The 16,758-nt window shown below is 41.1% G+C and overlaps 2 protein-coding genes across 2 annotated transcripts in view; one reads left to right on the forward strand and one right to left on the reverse strand.

Annotated features, from left to right (window-relative positions):
- The window catches only part of LOC133550149 (mitochondrial 2-oxodicarboxylate carrier-like), a 631,183-nt gene that overhangs the window by 297,338 nt on the left and 317,087 nt on the right, over nt 1-16,758 (reverse strand). The gene's annotated exons all lie outside the window — the stretch shown is intronic.
- LOC133548664 (mitochondrial 2-oxodicarboxylate carrier-like) overlaps nt 8,265-16,758 on the forward strand; it is a 79,906-nt gene continuing 71,412 nt past the window's right edge. Inside the window, exons 1-2 of the mRNA XM_061893638.1 lie at nt 8,265-8,280; nt 8,359-8,407. Coding sequence (XP_061749622.1) covers nt 8,265-8,280; nt 8,359-8,407 — 65 coding nt within the window. The remainder of the gene's footprint in view (nt 8,281-8,358; nt 8,408-16,758) is intronic.

The raw sequence follows: 16,758 nt of genomic DNA on the forward strand, positions 1-16,758 counted from the left end.
ACTGGCTGCAAAGTAAACAAAAAAAAACAGAATGCTGGACGACAGCAAAGACTTACTGTGGAGTACATCCGAACATGACGTGACTATCAACGAAATAGGAGCTCTGGACAAGAACTACAACAGCACACACCGACAATGACGTGACGGGTGGTGACAGTACACCTAGTTTGAGACGAGCTACATGTTTGGTTATGGTTCGAATTCATGTCCAACAATTGCGAAAACGACTTTTTACTGTTAGCATCGGCTGCTGAGTTGAATTTTTTAATGTTTTCTGTCGGTCGGTGCGCCTCTGGATTATATTTGCTTGCAAGTTTCACCGCAATAAGGCGATTTGTTGGTTTTCTGACATTGACTTGTTTCTTCAGCATTGTCCACAGGTTTAAGTCGGTACTTTGGGAAGGTCGTTCTAAGCTGACAACAAATTAGAACGCTAAATGGTAGCCGGTACATTAGAATCCTCCAGGCGGTGACTACTAGTCGGCAGTGAGACTATGTTCTAGGAGACTGGCAGGTAAACATAAGACCATTAGCATGCTGGTCTCACCTGGTGTGTGCGTTGGCAAGGTGCGGGGTCTTGACAAGTCCTGTCAGGACTATTGTGACCAGGGAACAAAGGAACTTTCAAGTCTTGGAATGCTCCCCCTTTCCGACGGAACATAGGAGTTAAGTGTAGTCTTACAGCTTTGACTATTCCATTATGTCTGGCGAGTCTGATACTAAGTGTCAAGTCCTTGTAAACGTGTGTGGGGATGATTAGTGGTGTGGGGATGATTAGTGGTGTAGGGATGATTAGGAATGTAGGGATGATTAGGAATGTAGGGATGATTAGTAGTGTAGGGATGATTAGTGGTGTAGGGATGATTAGTGGTGTAGGGATGATTAGGAATGTAGGGATGATTAGGAATGTAGGGATGATTAGTGGTGTAGGGATGATTAGTGGTGTAGGGATGATTAGTGGTGTAGGGATGATTAGTAGTGTAGGGATGATTAGTGGTGTAGGGATGATTAGTAGTGTAAGGATGATTAGTAGTGTAGGGATGATTAGTGGTGTAGGGATGATTAGTGGTGTAGGGGTGAATAGTGGTGCAGGGATGATTAGTGGTGTAGGGATGATTAGTGGTGTAGGGATGATTAGTGGTGTAGGGATGATTAGTGGTGTAGGGATGATTAGTGGTGTAGGGATGATTAGTGGTGTAGGGATGATTAGTAGTGTAGGGATGATTAGTGGTGTAGGGATGATTAGTGGTGTAGGGATGATTAGTAGTGTAGGGATGATTAGTAGTGTAGGGATGATTAGTGGTGTAGGGATGATTAGTAGTGTAGGGATTATTAGTGGTGTAGGGATGATTAGTGGTGTAGGGATGATTAGTGGTGTAGGGATGATTAGTGGTGTAGGGATGATTAGTGGTGTAAGGATGATTAGTGGTGTAGGGATGATTAGTAGTGTAGGGATGATTAGTAGAGTAGGGATGCTTAGTAGTGAAGGGATGATTAGTGGTGTAGGGATGATTAGTGGTGTAGGGATGATTAGTAGTGTAGGGATGATTAGTAGAGTAGGGATGATTAGTGGTGTAGGGAAATTAGTAGTGTAGGGATGATTAGTGGTGTAGGGATGATTAGTAGTGTAGGGATGATTAGTAGTGTAGGGATGATTAGTAGTGTGGGGATGATTAGTGGTGTAGGGATGATTAGTAGAGTAGGGATGATTAGTGGTGTAGGGATGATTAGTGGTGTAGGGATGATTAGTAGTGTAGGGATGATTAGTGGTGTAGGGACGATTAGTAGTGTAAGGATGATTAGTAGTGTAGGGATGATTAGTGGTGTAGGGATGATTAGTAGTGTAGGGGTGATTAGTGGTGTAGGGATGATTAGTGGTGTAGAGATGATTAGTAGTGTAGGGATGATTAGTAGAGTAGGGATGATTAGTAGTGTAGGGATGATTAGTAGAGTAGGGATGATTAGTGGTGAAGGGATGATTAGTGGTGTAGGGATGATTAGTGGTGTAGGGATGATTAGTAGTGTAGGGATGATTAGTGGTGTAGGGACGATTAGTAGTGTAAGGATGATTAGTGGTGTAGGGATGATTAGTAGTGTAGGGATGATTAGTAGTGTAGGGATGATTAGTAGAGTAGGGATGATTAGTAGTGTAGGGATGATTAGTAGAGTAGGGATGATTAGTGGTGAAGGGATGATTAGTGGTGTAGGGATGATTAGTGGTGTAGGGATGATTAGTGGTGTAGAGATGATTAGTGGTGTAGGGATGATTAGTAGTGTGGGGATGATTAGTGGTGTAGGGATGATTAGTAGTGTAGGGATGATTAGGAATGTAGGGATGATTAGTAGTGTAGGGATGATTAGTAGTGTAGGGATGATTAGTAGTGTAGGGATGATTAGTGGTGTAAGGATGATTAGTAGTGTAGGGATGATTAGTGGTGTAGGGATGATTAGTAGTGTAGGGGTGATTAGTGGTGTAGGGATGATTAGTAGTGTAGGGATGATTAGTGGTGTAGGGGTGATTAGTGGTGTAGGGATTATTAGTGGTGTAGGGATGATTAGTGGTGTAGGGATGATTAGTGGTGTAGAGATGATTAGTGGTGTGGGGATGATTAGTAGTGTGGGGATGATTAGTGGTGTAGGGATGATTAGTGGTGTAGGGATGATTAGTAGTGTAGGGATGATTAGTGGTGTAGGGATGATTAGTAGTGTAGGGATGATTAGTAGTGTAGGGATGATTAGTGGTGTAGAGATGATTAGTGGTGTAGGGATGATTAGTGGTGTAGGGATGATTAGTGGTGTAGAGATGATTAGTGGTGTAGGGCTGATTAGTAGTGTGGGGATGATTAGTGGTGTAGGGATGATTAGTGGTGTAGGGATGATTAGTGGTGTAGGGATGATTATTAGTGTAGGGATGATTATTAGTGTAGGGATGATTAGTGGTGTAGGGATGATTAGTGGTGTAGGGATGATTATTAGTGTAGGGATGATTAGTGGTGTAGGGATGATTATTAGTGTAGGGATGATTATTAGTGTAGGGATGATTAGTGGTGTAGGGATGATTAGTGGTGTAGGGATGATTAGTGGTGTAGGGATGATTAGTGGTGAAGGGATGATTAGTGGTGTAGGGATGATTAGTGGTGAAGGGATGATTAGTGGTGTAGGGATGATTAGTAGTGTAGGGATGATTAGTGGTGTAGGGGGGATTAGTGGTGTAGGGGGGATTAGTGGTGTAGGGATGATTAGTGGTGTAGGGATGATTAGTAGTGTAGGGATGATTAGTGGTGTAGGGATGATTAGTAGTGTAGGGATGATTAGTGGCGTAGGGATGATTAGTGGTGTAGGGATGATTAGTGGTGAAGGGATGATTAGTAGTGTAGGGATGATTAGTGGTGTAGGGATGATTAGTGGTGTAGGGATGATTAGTGGTGTAGGGATGATTAGTGGTGTAGGGATGATTAGTGGTGTAGGGATGATTAGTGGTGTAGGGATGATTAGTAGTGTAGGGATTATTAGTGGTGTAGGGATGATTAGTAGTGTAGGGATTATTAGTGGTGTAGGGATGATTAGTGGTGTAGGGATTATTAGTGGTGTAGGGATGATTAGTAGTGTAGGGATGATTAGTAGTGTAGGGATGATTAGTGGTGTAGGGATGATTAGTGGTGTAGGGATGATTAGTAGTGTAGGGATGATTAGTGGTGTAGGGATGATTAGTAGTGTAAGGATGATTAGTGGTGTAGGGATGATAAGTAGTGTAGGGATGATTAGTGGTGTAGGGATGATTAGTAGTGTAAGGATGATTAGTGGTGTAGGGATGATTAGTAGTGTAGGGGTGATTAGTGGTGTAGGGATGATTAGTGGTGTAGGGATGATTAGTAGTGTAAGGATGATTACTGGTGTAGGGATGATTAGTAGTGTAGGGATGATTAGTGGTGTAGGGATGATTAGGAATGTAGGGATGATTAGTGGTGTAGGGATGATTAGTGGTGTAGGGATGATTAGTAGTGTAGGGATGATTAGTAGTGTAGGGATGATTAGTGGTGTAAGGATGATTAGTAGTGTAGGGATGATTAGTGGTGTAGGGATGATTAGTGGTGTAGGGATGATTAGTGGTGTAAGGATGATTAGTAGTGTAGGGATGATTAGTGGTGTAGGGATGATTAGTGGTGTAGGGATGATTAGTGGTGTAGGGATGATTAGTGGTGTAGGGATGATTAGTGGTGTAGGGATGATTAGTGGTGTAGGGATGATTAGTGGTGTAGGGATGATTAGTGGTGTAGGGATGATTAGTGGTGTAGGGATGATTAGTGGTGTAGGGATATACGTGTACATTTATATATATATATATATATAGATGTTTGTTTTTATATTTTTATTCATGTTTTTATTGTGTGTCCCTCAGTAGAAAACGTTGGTACTCCACCTCCACACCTCCTATCATTTTTAACGGAAGACAAATCCTCGTTAGAATAAAGTAAAAACCCACACGTGTTGTTTACATTCATCCAAGCGTGACATCAGGTGTGTTGAGTCAACTCGTCATTAGCACCTTGACAGCATGTCCGCTAACAATGCCGCGCGGTTAGCATCTCTGTAGCGTCCGTCATCACTAAGTTGTCTCGGCGCTTGTTTGCACCAGGCGTTGTTTGCCTTGGCTTTGCCGGCCTGAAAAAACTTCTCGGCGCTAACTAAACACCCGAAAACAGGTGTCAAAACCTGTCTGCCAAAGCCAGCGACGTGAGCGGCGTATAACAACATGTCACCCTCGTCTATCGACAACAACTTGTTCCGCGTCCAAGTACTTCTCCCAAATATGCGCTAGCACCTGTGTGCTGCAGGTGTCGTCCCCAGGTCAGATCTGCTCACACGGGTGTTGTCCTTTCCCTCCCACAGAACCTTCTAGCGTCCGCTAATCGCGAGCTAATAGTACTTATCGTCCGCTAATCGCGAGCTAATAGTACTTATGTAAATACTGTCAAAGCGCTTTGGGATCCTTAAAAAGGGGTAGAAAAGTGCTATACAAGTACAACCATTTACCATTTACATATATATATATATATATGTATATCTATATATATAGATATATATATATAGATATATATATCTATATATATATATATATGTATGTATATATATGTATGTATATATATATACATTTATATATATGCGTATATATAGATATATATATATATATATATATATATATATATATATATATATATATATACGCATACATATATATATATATATATATATCCATCCATCCATCCATTTTCTACCGCTTATTCCCTTTCGGGGTCGCGGGGGGCGCTGGCGCCTATCTCAGCTACAATCGGGCGGAAGGCAGGGTACACCCTGGACAAGTCGCCACCTCATCACAGGGCCAACACAGATAGACAGACAACATTCACACACTAGGGCCAATTTAGTGTTGCCAATCAACCAACTCCACACAGAAAGATCCCGAGCCTGGATTTGAACCCAGGACTGCAGGAACTTCGTATTGTGAGGCAGACGCACTAACCCCTGATTTAAATGGAGACGGCGTACTTATCAGGCATACAATTATATCAATCAATCAATCAATGTTTACTTATATAGCCCTAAATCACTAGTACAAACTAGGGGTGGGCAAATGAATGCGTTAATTACGAGTTAACTCATCAATCTATTAACGCCGACAATTATTTCATCGCACATTTGCGTATGTTGTTTACATGCTTTTATTTTGTTAACGCCTTGTCTTAACAAGATGGTGTCGCCCGGCCTGGAGGGGCTCTTGGTAAAGATGGAACATTTGGCAAAAATACCGGACAATTCTGCAAATTTCATGACTGGCTTACAGCGTGGTCACTCCGGGATCACTTACGACCGCCAGACAATTCTGGATGTGGATAGATCGGGCCGTTTTGGACTGAATGAGGCGTGCTTGCTAGACCGGCTAGCTAGCATGGGAATACTTTGCCGGCTACATCCAGCGGCCTGTGAAGCAGCGGAGTATATGTGTTGTCTGTCTATTTATGAATAATGCAGACCAGGAGTGTTGGCTGACTTCTTAACGTTTACTTTCAGAGCGTGCATATCACAACATACAAGATGCCGTCATGGCGACACAACCAGCATGCTCGTCACTCCTGTTGCATGTTGGGTAGGGTAGTTATTTTTTCCCCTGGCTCATAACATCACAATATAGTACCATGTATATGCCTTCAGTTTATCAAAGCACCAAGCAAACAATCGGAAAATTCCCATCATATCAATTCCTAGATATGGTCATAATTATTTTAAGTGCACTACGCAGAATAAACACAACATTATTAATATTGCTACTATGGATAATTTGATCAAAAACTCCCTAAAACAGCCCACTACCTATAATATAGGTTTTTTAAACATAAGATCCCTGATAAAAAAAAATGTTTCTGCTGTTACCTCAGAAATTGCCTGTTCGGATGTTATGATTGTGGCTCAGAGATTTGTATGTAGATTATATTTATTTTCCATAACAAACAGGATAACTTAAATACCCTGGCAGTGGCAATAAGCTTAAATGTTTGTATTTACATTTTTGGAGTTGATTTTTCATCAAATATGCTATTTAACTGCTACTGTTTAACAAGGACTGATTTAAATTGTGTTTGCACAACAAATGTTTTGGCGCTTTTTGTTCATGTGGGAGAATATTCCAATAAAGGTGCACTACACACTACTTTTGAATTCATTATTGGGCTTTGCGTATACAATGCAGTTAATCACGATTAATCGGAGAAATAGTGCGATTAACTTCGATTAAACGTTTTTAATCGTTGCCCAGCCCTAATTTATATATATATATATATATATATGTATGTATATATATATATATATATATATCAGCTACAATCGGGCGGAAGCCGGGTTACACCCTGGACAAGTCGCCACCTCATCGCGAGGCCTATATATATATATATATATATATATATATATATATACATATATATATATATACATATATATATATATATATGATTTATATAGATATATATCCATCGATCCATCCATTTTCTACTGCTTATTCCCTTTTGGGGTCGCGGGGGGCGCTGGCGCCTATCTCGGCTACAATCGGGCGGAAGGCGGGTTACACCCTGGACAAGTCGCCACCTCATCGCAAGGCCTATATATATATATATATCTGGACAAGTCGCCACCTCATCGCAAGGCCTATATATATATATATATATATATATATATATATATATATATATATATATATATATATATCTGGACAAGTCGCCACCTCATCGCAAGGCCTATATATATATATATATATATATATATATATATATATATATATAGGCCTTGCGATGAGGTGGCGACTTGTCCAGATATATATATATATATATATATATATATATATAGGCCCTGCGATGAGGTGGCGACTTGTCCAGGGTGTAACCCGCCTTCCGCCCGATTGTAGCTGAGATAGGCGCCAGCACCCCCCGCCACCCCAAAAGGGAATAAGCAGTAGAAAATGGATGGATCGATGGATATATATCTATATAAATCATTTTTACCGTCTTGTCTGTGTTGTCCACACAATTTTGCTTGTTTTTTGTTGTTGTTTTTTTACTACTTTCTATCATTTCTTGCTCCTGTCCGGCTGCCCCAAACACTAAACCCATCCATCCATCCATCCATTTTCTACCGCTTATTCCCTTTCGGGGTCGCGGGGGGCGCTGGCGCCTATCTCAGCTACAATCGGGCGGAAGGCGGGGTACACCCTGGACAAGTCGCCACCTCATCGCAGGGCCAACACAGATAGACAGACAACATTCACACTCACATTCACACACTAGGGCCAATTTAGTGTTGCCAATCAACCTATCCCCAGGTGCATGTCTTTGGAGGTGGGAGGAAGCCGGAGTACCCGGAGGGAACCCACGCATTCACGGGGAGAACATGCAAACTCCACACAGAAAGATCCCGAGCCTGGATTTGAACCCAGGACTGCAGGACCTTCGTATTGTGAGGCACACTAAACCCATTAGAACATTAAAAATAAGACCAAATACAAATAAGGCCAAGAAAGGAAACATCCTCAGACTTTTGTCAAGTCAATGTTCACAGCGGACAAGAAACATCTCCTTTTTTTTTTTTTTTTTAAATGTATTTATTAATTTTTTTAACATCTCCATAAACAATAACATATGCTTGAGAGGCTTGACAGGATACTTTTGAATTTTTTTATCTTTTTTTTTTACTACTTGGGACCCCTGATTTAAATGAAGATGGCGTACTTACCAGGCATACAAATATATATATAAACACATTTTTTGGGGGATGATTAAGAAGACAAATATGTCGTTTTTCCTTGCCTTCCAGGTCTGGTGGAGATCTGCCTGATGCACCCGCTGGATGTGGTGAAGACCAGGTGAGTCCTCCTTGCTTCTCACCTTCTTATTCACTCCCTCGTTCAGTCAGGGTTGGTTTAAGTGTGCTCCCAGCCCGGTGTCATTAACAGGTCGTGGGCTACTCCTAAAGCTTTATAGTCTTTCATAGTCCTCGCCGAGACCTCTGGCTTTCTTCTTAGGCCCCCTCCTGCCCCATTCGCTGCCTGTCAGTAAATCCTACCGTCGCTTCTGTCATTTACGGCTTGCACTTTCTCGCTAAATAAATTGCCTGGCGTGCCTTTTAAAAAAAAGAAGAAGAAGCTTTAAAGGTAGCGCCACCGCAGGAATAAAAGCCGAGGGCCGGACACTTGATCCTCTGAAAGAGTGTTGTGATTTACCGGGAAGCTTTATTACAGGTAGAGGCGTCCTCACGCGGGGTCGCCGGGGGCCAAAAGGGCAGCGGGCTATTTTCTTTGTAACTCTCCTCCTTTTTAAAAAAAAAAAAAAAAAAGTCGTAAACGACGCCCTAAAAGTGAGACAGCTTTATCTGTTTGTTTTCCGCCCGTGTCGCCACCTTTTTTTTTTTTTTTTTTTTTCTAACCCATGCTTTCTGGCTGACGTGGGAGCCGTGTGAGCTAATTGGAAGACTGAGGAGGCTGAAGTCAATTAGCGGGCCCCTTGAAGCCGCCGGAGCATGGCTTCTATTAGGCCCCCTGCTTTAAAAGCCTACTGAAATTATTTTTTATTATTTAAATTAAATTATTAGTTTATTATTTAAATTAAATTATTTAAATTATTTAAATTTTTTCTTATTTAAATGGATCCTTTCGCCATATTTCGGGACGGCGTGGCGCAGTGGGGAGAGTGGCCGTGCGCAACCCGAGCGTCCCTGGTTCAATTCCCACCTAGTACCAACCTCGTCACGTCCGTTGTGTCCTGAGCAAGACACTTCACCCTTGCTCCTGATGGGTGCTGGTTGGCGCCTTGCATGGCAGCTCCCTCCATCAGTGTGTGAATGTGTGTGTGAATGTGGAAGTAGTGTCAAAGCGCTTTGAGTACCTTGAAGGTAGAAAAGCGCTATACAAGTACAACCCATTTATCATTTATTTATTTATTTATATTTTTGCTGAAAGGATTTATTAGAGAACATCCACGATAAAGTTCGCAACTTTTGGTCGCTAATAAAAAAAAAGCCTCGCCTTTATACTTGCCGACCCTCCCGGATTTTCCGGGAGACTCCCGAAATTCAGCGCCGCTCCCGAAAACCTCCCGGGGACAGATTTTCTCCCGAAAATCTCCCAAAATTCAGGCGGAGCTGGAGGGGGCGTGACCTCCTGACTCAATGTTGTGTGGCCTTCTTGAACAGGACAATACTGCCATCTACTGTACATAGAATAAAATGTAAATATATTCTACATTTAAGCGCAGACAAGGAACATGCATTAGGGCAGGGGTGCCCACACTTTTTCTGCAGGCGGGCTACTTTTCAATTGACCAACTCGAGGGGATCTACCTCATTTATATATATCATTTATATTTATTTATATATGAAAGAGACATTCTTGTAAACAAGTTAAATGTGTTTAATGATAATACAAGCATGTGTAACACATATAGATGTCTTTCTTTCACGAAGACAAGAATATAAGTTGGTGTATTACCTGATTCTGATGACTTGCATTGATTGGAATCAGACAGTAATGGTGATAACGCCCACATTTTCAAATGGAGGAGAAAAAAAGTGGTCCTTTCTGTACAATACCACATGAAAGTGGTTGCTTTTTGGCATCTAATTCATCCAGCTTCCATACACTTTACAAGAAAAACATTGGCGGCAAATTCCGTAGCTTGCTTGATTGACATTCACGGCACCCGAGGGTCTTGTGAGATGACGCTGGCTGCTGCCAGTTCATTATTATGAAAATATGACCGAGAGGAAGGCGAGAAACACTTTTTATTTCAACAGACTCTCGCGCCGTACCTTCCGTCAAAACTCTAAAGGCCGACTGCACATTTCCTATCTTCACAATAAAAGCCCTGCTTCATGCTGCCTGCGCTAACTAAATACAGAGTCTGGGAAAGCTGGCATGCACATCACTCTTATTTTGTTAGCGAACCGAGAAAGCGACAATTTCCTCATTAATTTGAGCAAGGGTGAAAGATTTGTGGATGAGGAGAGTTAGAGTGAAGCACAAAAAAAAAATAAAAAGTGCAAGTTAAAGCTCTACTATGCAAAGCGAAAGCCATTTATCAACAACACACCAGAACGCCGCCGGCTGTGCTGGGCCCGAGTTCACCTAAGATGGACTGATGCAAAGTGGAAAAGTGCTTTGTGGTCTGACAAGTCCACATTTCAAATTATATTTAGAAACTGTGGACGTGGTGTCCTCCAGACCACAGAGGAAAAGAACCATCCGGATTGTTCTAGGCGCAAAGTGTAAAAGCCAGCATCTGGGATGGTATGGGGGTGTATTAGTGCCCAAGGCATGGGTAACTTACACATTTGTGAAGGCACCATTAATGCTGAAAGGTACATACATGTTTTGGAGCAACAAATGTTGCCATCCAAGCAAAGTTATCATGGACGCCCCTGCTTATTTCAACAAGACAATGCCAAGCCAGGTGTTTCAACAGCGTGGCTTCATAGCAAAAGAGTGCGGGTACTAGACTGGTCTGCCTGTAGTCCAGACAATATCTCCCATTGATTGGCACTGCATCAAAAAGTGACATCCGCGTGTAAAGGATATCACCACATGGGCTCAGGAACACTTCGGAAAACCACCGTCAGCAACTACAGTCGGGTCGCTACATCTGTAAGTGCAAGTTAAAACTCTACTATGCAAAGCCACAGCCGTTTGTCAACAACACCCGGAAACGCCGCCGGTTAATGGCGGACAATGTGCAGTTTGCAAAGTGTTCGAACATGAATTATCTTGTCTTCGGAGTCCATTCAATTAAATATAAGTTCAAAAGGACTTGCAGAGACCCTTACGTTGTACCTTGATTGTGTTCGAAGTTGATCACGTCAATGTTTCACGCCTCACACGAGCTAAAGCGTTAATCGGTCGTGCAGAAATGTCCGGGGAGACCCTGAAGTGGGCAGAAGGATTAGAAAGCGGGGGCCTTATTTGGGCGGGGGTCCCCTTCAGCCCGAGAGAGACGGTGAGACCAGTTACAGCTTTCCATTAACCTGGAAAGCACCTAGTTTCATGGTTCATGGGCCGGTCTCAGCTCACTTGGAGGTAACAAAGGGTGTCGGGCGGCACTTTCTGCAGGGGGGGCGGCGGGGCTGGGCGGGGGGGGGGGGGTATCTGCCGCCATCTGACTCTGATCATGTGGCCCCCGGCTCTCATTAGGGAGCAGCGTTTGCGTTCGGCCCCTTTTATGCAACGATCCGGTTACACCAGGGGTGTCCAAACTTTATCCACTGAGGGCCGCACACTGAAAAATCAAAACAAGCTAGGGGCCGTTTTGATATATTTTATTTTTAAAAAACAATACAATATATGTATAAAAAAAATATACATTTAGGCCTCCACTTAGGCTTCATCCCGGGGACTCCAAAGGGTTTTGGTCAAAAAAATATTAAAAATGTGTCATTATTCAGTATTATTATTCAAGTTTTAAATCTCTAAATCAACATTAGGTCCATCTTTGAATATAATTATTTTAAAGATTTAAGTTCATTTCGTCCTCAAAAAAAACCATTTTTTTTTAATGGAAAAAACACAAAATATGCAATATTTTCACCCAATATCTTTTTGAAATATTTGAGATTATATAATATCTGGAGCCTTAAAAAAAGTAAATAAATAATAACACCATTGATTGGCACTGCATCAAAAAGCGACATCCGTGTGTAAAGGACATCACCGCATGGGCTCAGGAACACTTCGGAAAACCACCGTCAGCAACTACAGTCGGCCGCTACATCTGTAAATGCAAGTTAAAACTCTACTATGCGAGGCCACAGCCGTTTGTCAACAACACCCGGAAACGCCGCCGGTTAATGGTGGACAATGACAATTCATAGAAATAACAATTCATTTTTATTTTTGGAGCAATGACACTTGAAAACAAATCACACTAAAAAATTATTGCTGATCCAAGAGGATCCTACTCGTTAAAGCAGGGGTCGGGAACCTTTTTGGCTGAGAGAGCCAAAAAGCCAAATATTTTAAAATGTATTTCCCTAAGAGCCATATAATATTTTTTTTAACACTGAACACAACTAAACACGTGCATTTTTAAGTAAGACCAACATTTCCAGAGTATAACAGATCTCTTATTCTTTGTAATAACATTGTTATTCTGAAGCAAACTGTGGAGGGGGCGTGGCCTGCGGGCCCGCAGCAAAGCGGGATGTTGCCAGGACCGGCCTCGAAATCAGCGACAGGTGGGTGCGTAGATGGCCCAGCTGGGCCTTGTTATCTGATAACCTGTCGCTCTGTTATAAGCGGCAGCCAGGAGGAGAGACAGGATTGGGGCTGGAGCCAGAGCGCGAGTGAGGACGAAAGAGGAAAAAGACAATTGCTGGAAAGCAACTGAGAGACTAATTGAAAAAAATATATATATGTTTTACCCTAAAACAGGCTCTCATGTCGGTGCTTGGTGGTCTGAAGAACCCCCAGGAGGGCAAGTCCAACACTAAGCAATAATAAATAAATAACTTCTTACCATTAACGCGACTTCTTGAACATAAAAATGCATGTGAATGTTTTATATTTTGAATGTTATTTTTAACACAATGATTACAAGTGGAATTATTCATTACTTATCGTGTTAAGCAATGTCAGCTCAGATTTATCCGAGAGCCAGATGCAGTCATCAAAAGAGCCACATCTGGCTCTAGAACCATAGGTTCCCTACCCCTGCTTTAAAGTGTAAGAAAATAAATTATACATGTTTTAACACAATAATCTTGAGATCAACATCAGATCCAGCCATTAATATCAGTTTTATTGTTGTTTATGTTTTTTTGTTTGTTCATTTTAGGCCCTTCCTTAAAAAAACAGCTCAGTTTTTATATGGCAAAACACAAAATATGCAACATTTTCCCCCAAAAAATATGTAAAAGTGGAAAATTTAACGTGACGTAATTGGAGCCCTGAATAGGTCAATAATTCATAATGACATTGATTTTGATTCATTATTATTTTTTAAAGAAATAAACAGCCTGCATGGCAGCTTTGTGTTATTAGAGTAAACATTGCAACATTTTCTTGTTACATTTCACCCGTTTTTACTAGGGCTGGGCAACGATTAAAAATTTTAATCGAAGTTAATCGCACTATTTCTCCGATTAATCGCGATTAACTGCATTGTATACGCAAAGCCCAATAATGAATTCAAAAGTAGTGTGTAGTGCACCTTTATTGGAATATTCTCCCACATGAACAAAAGCGCCAAAACATTTGTTGTGCAAACACAATTTAAATCAGTCCTTGTTAAACAGTAGTAGTTAAATAGCATATTTTATGAAAATCAACTCCAAAAATGTAAATACAAACATTTAAGCTTATTGCCACTGCCAGGGTATTTAAGTTATCCTGTTTGTTATGGAAAATAAATATAATCTACATACAAATCTCTGAGCCACAATCATAACATCTGAACAGGCAATTTCTGAGGTAACAGCAGAAACATTTTTTTTTATCAGGGATCTTATGTTTAAAAAACCTATATTATAGGTAGTGGGCTGTTTTAGGGAATTTTTGATCAAATTATCCGTAGTAGCAATATTAATAATGTTGTGTTTATTCTGCGTAGTGCACTTAAAATAATTATGACCATATCTAGGAATTGATATGATGGGAATTTTCCGATTGTTTGCTTGGTGCTTTGATAAACTGAAGGCATCATATACATGGTACTATATTGTGATGTTATGAGCCAGGGGAAAAAAGAACTACCCTACCCAGCATGCAACAGGAGTGACGAGCATGCAGGTTGTGTCGCCATGACGGCATCTTGTATGTTGTGATATGCACGCTCTGAAAGTAAACGTTAAGAAGTCAGCCAACACTCCTGGTCTGCATTATTCATAAATAGACAGACAACACATATACTCCGCTGCTTCACAGGCCGCTGGATGTAGCCGGCAAAATATTCCCATGCTAGCTAGCACGCCTCATTCAGTCCAAAACGGCCCGATCTATCCACATCCAGAATTGTCTGGCGGTCGTAAGTGATCCCGGAGTGACCACGCTGTAAGCCAGCCAGGACATTTGCAGAATTGTCCGGTATTTTTGCCAAATGTTCCATCTTTACCAAGAGCCCCTCCACGCCATCTTGTTAAGAAAAGGCGTTAACAAAATAAAAGAATGTAAACAACATACGCAAATGTGCGATAAAATAATCGTCGGCGTTAATAGATTGATGAGTTAACTCGTAATTAACGCATTCATTTGCCCACCCCTAGTTTTGACGTTTTAAAACATTTTCAATCGTATTTTTAAAATGGGGCATGGGGCCGTTAAAAAATTACATGCAGGCCGCACTTTGGACACCCCTGGGTTACACGGAGCACCGCCCACAACACGCGTGTGCTAACTTCCCCCGGACTTCCTCGCCCAGGCTCCGCCTTTTCAGCCCATAAAACTGCACATGGTCCACCAAGAACCAGGGGACCGGTCCACCAGTTGGACCGATCTGTTGGACAACTTTAGAGCCTTAATGAAGCGATTGACATCTTTGGGGGTCCAAAGTACAACCCGGGGGTCATTTAGGGCCTGCAACTAAATTTCTAATGACCCTTATAAAAATACTTAAAAAAAACAAACAAAGGATACAAAATAAATGAAAAAACTAGAAGCAAAGCTAAAGAAGCTTAGCATAAGGAATTAAATAAGTAGACGATGTAACTTGTTGCATTGAAGCAACAAGACAGCCAGACGGTGTGTGGCGAAAGACAGGAATGAGTAGCTCTCTGATTAGAGCCCAGGAGCAGGTGAGCATCCCCAACGCTAATCAGAGGCAGGTGAAACTAATCAGCACCCGTACCAGGTGAAACTAATCAGCACCCGTACTAAATCACAAACCCAGGGGTGCTGAAAACAGAATCAAGGTAGTCAAACTAACAGAACATTGAAGTGGATTATATTTATATAGCGCTTTTCTCTAGTGACTCAAAGCGCTTTACATGGTGAAACCCAATATCTAAGTTACATTTAAATCAGTGTGGGTGGCACTGGGAGCAGGTGGGTAAAGTGCCTTGCCCAAGGACACAACGGCAGTGACTAGGATGGCGGAAATGGGAATCGAACCTGCAACCCTCAACCGAGCTATACTGCCCCACATAACGTCGTCACTGCAACGTCCTTGACTTTTTTGATTATTGCACGTCGTTCTATATACTAAACTTCGGGAAAAGGCACGCTCCCAATATTGTTGTCCGGGTGGAAATCGGGAGAATCGGGCGGAAGGCGGGTTACACCCTGGACAAGTCGCCACTTGATCGGTAAAAGTTGGAATTCTATAGTGAATAACAGTCGCAATTTTACAAGGAAAACTTAAAATGTTGGCAATTTTATGAAAAGAGTTGTAATTTTACGCGACAAAAGTCACAATTTTATAAGAAAACTGTACAATTTTGGCAATGTTATGATAATAATCAGAAATTTTTAAAATGTCACTAGTTAACAAGAATGACAAAAAAATTTGCAACATTGTGATAAATGTCAGAATTTTATACGACAAATGTCACCATTTTGCATTAAAAAGTAATATTTTTACATAAAGTAATAACTTTGAGAGAAAAGCTTAAAATGTAGGAAATTATAATAAGATAGTGGAATTGTTACTCGAAAAAAATTCCCAATTTAATAAAAAAATATTTTTACGTAAATTAATATTTTTACGAGAAAATATTGCAATATTACAGAAACAGAAAGAATATGAGAAATTGTTCCCAATTTTATAGGAAAAAAGTCGACATTGAGAGAAAAAGACTGCTTTTCGTTTTTGGTTTTTTTTGTTTGTTTTTTTGGAATTTTTTTGTTTGTAGTTGGTTATTCCATCCATCCATCCATCCATCCATTTTCTACCGCTTGTTGCCCAGGGAGATTTTCGGGAAGGGCACTAAACTTCGGGAAAAGGCACGCTCCCAATATTGTTGTCCGGTTGGAAATCGGGAGAATCGGGCGGAAGGCGGGTTATACCTTGGACAAGTCGCCCTTCATCGATAAAAGTTTGAATTCTATAGTGAATAACAGTCGCAATTTTACAAGGAAAGCTTAAAATGTTGGCAATTTTATGAAAATAGTCGTAATGTTACTCGACAAAAATCCCAATCTTATAAGAAAATGAGTTGAAATTGCAACAAGAAAAAGGTCACAATTTTACAAGAAAAAATTTGAATTGTGTCAGTAATATAATAAAAGTCGTCATTTTA

Source organism: Nerophis ophidion, linkage group LG03 (genome assembly GCF_033978795.1).
Source record: "Nerophis ophidion isolate RoL-2023_Sa linkage group LG03, RoL_Noph_v1.0, whole genome shotgun sequence".
NCBI lineage: Eukaryota > Metazoa > Chordata > Actinopteri > Syngnathiformes > Syngnathidae > Nerophis > Nerophis ophidion.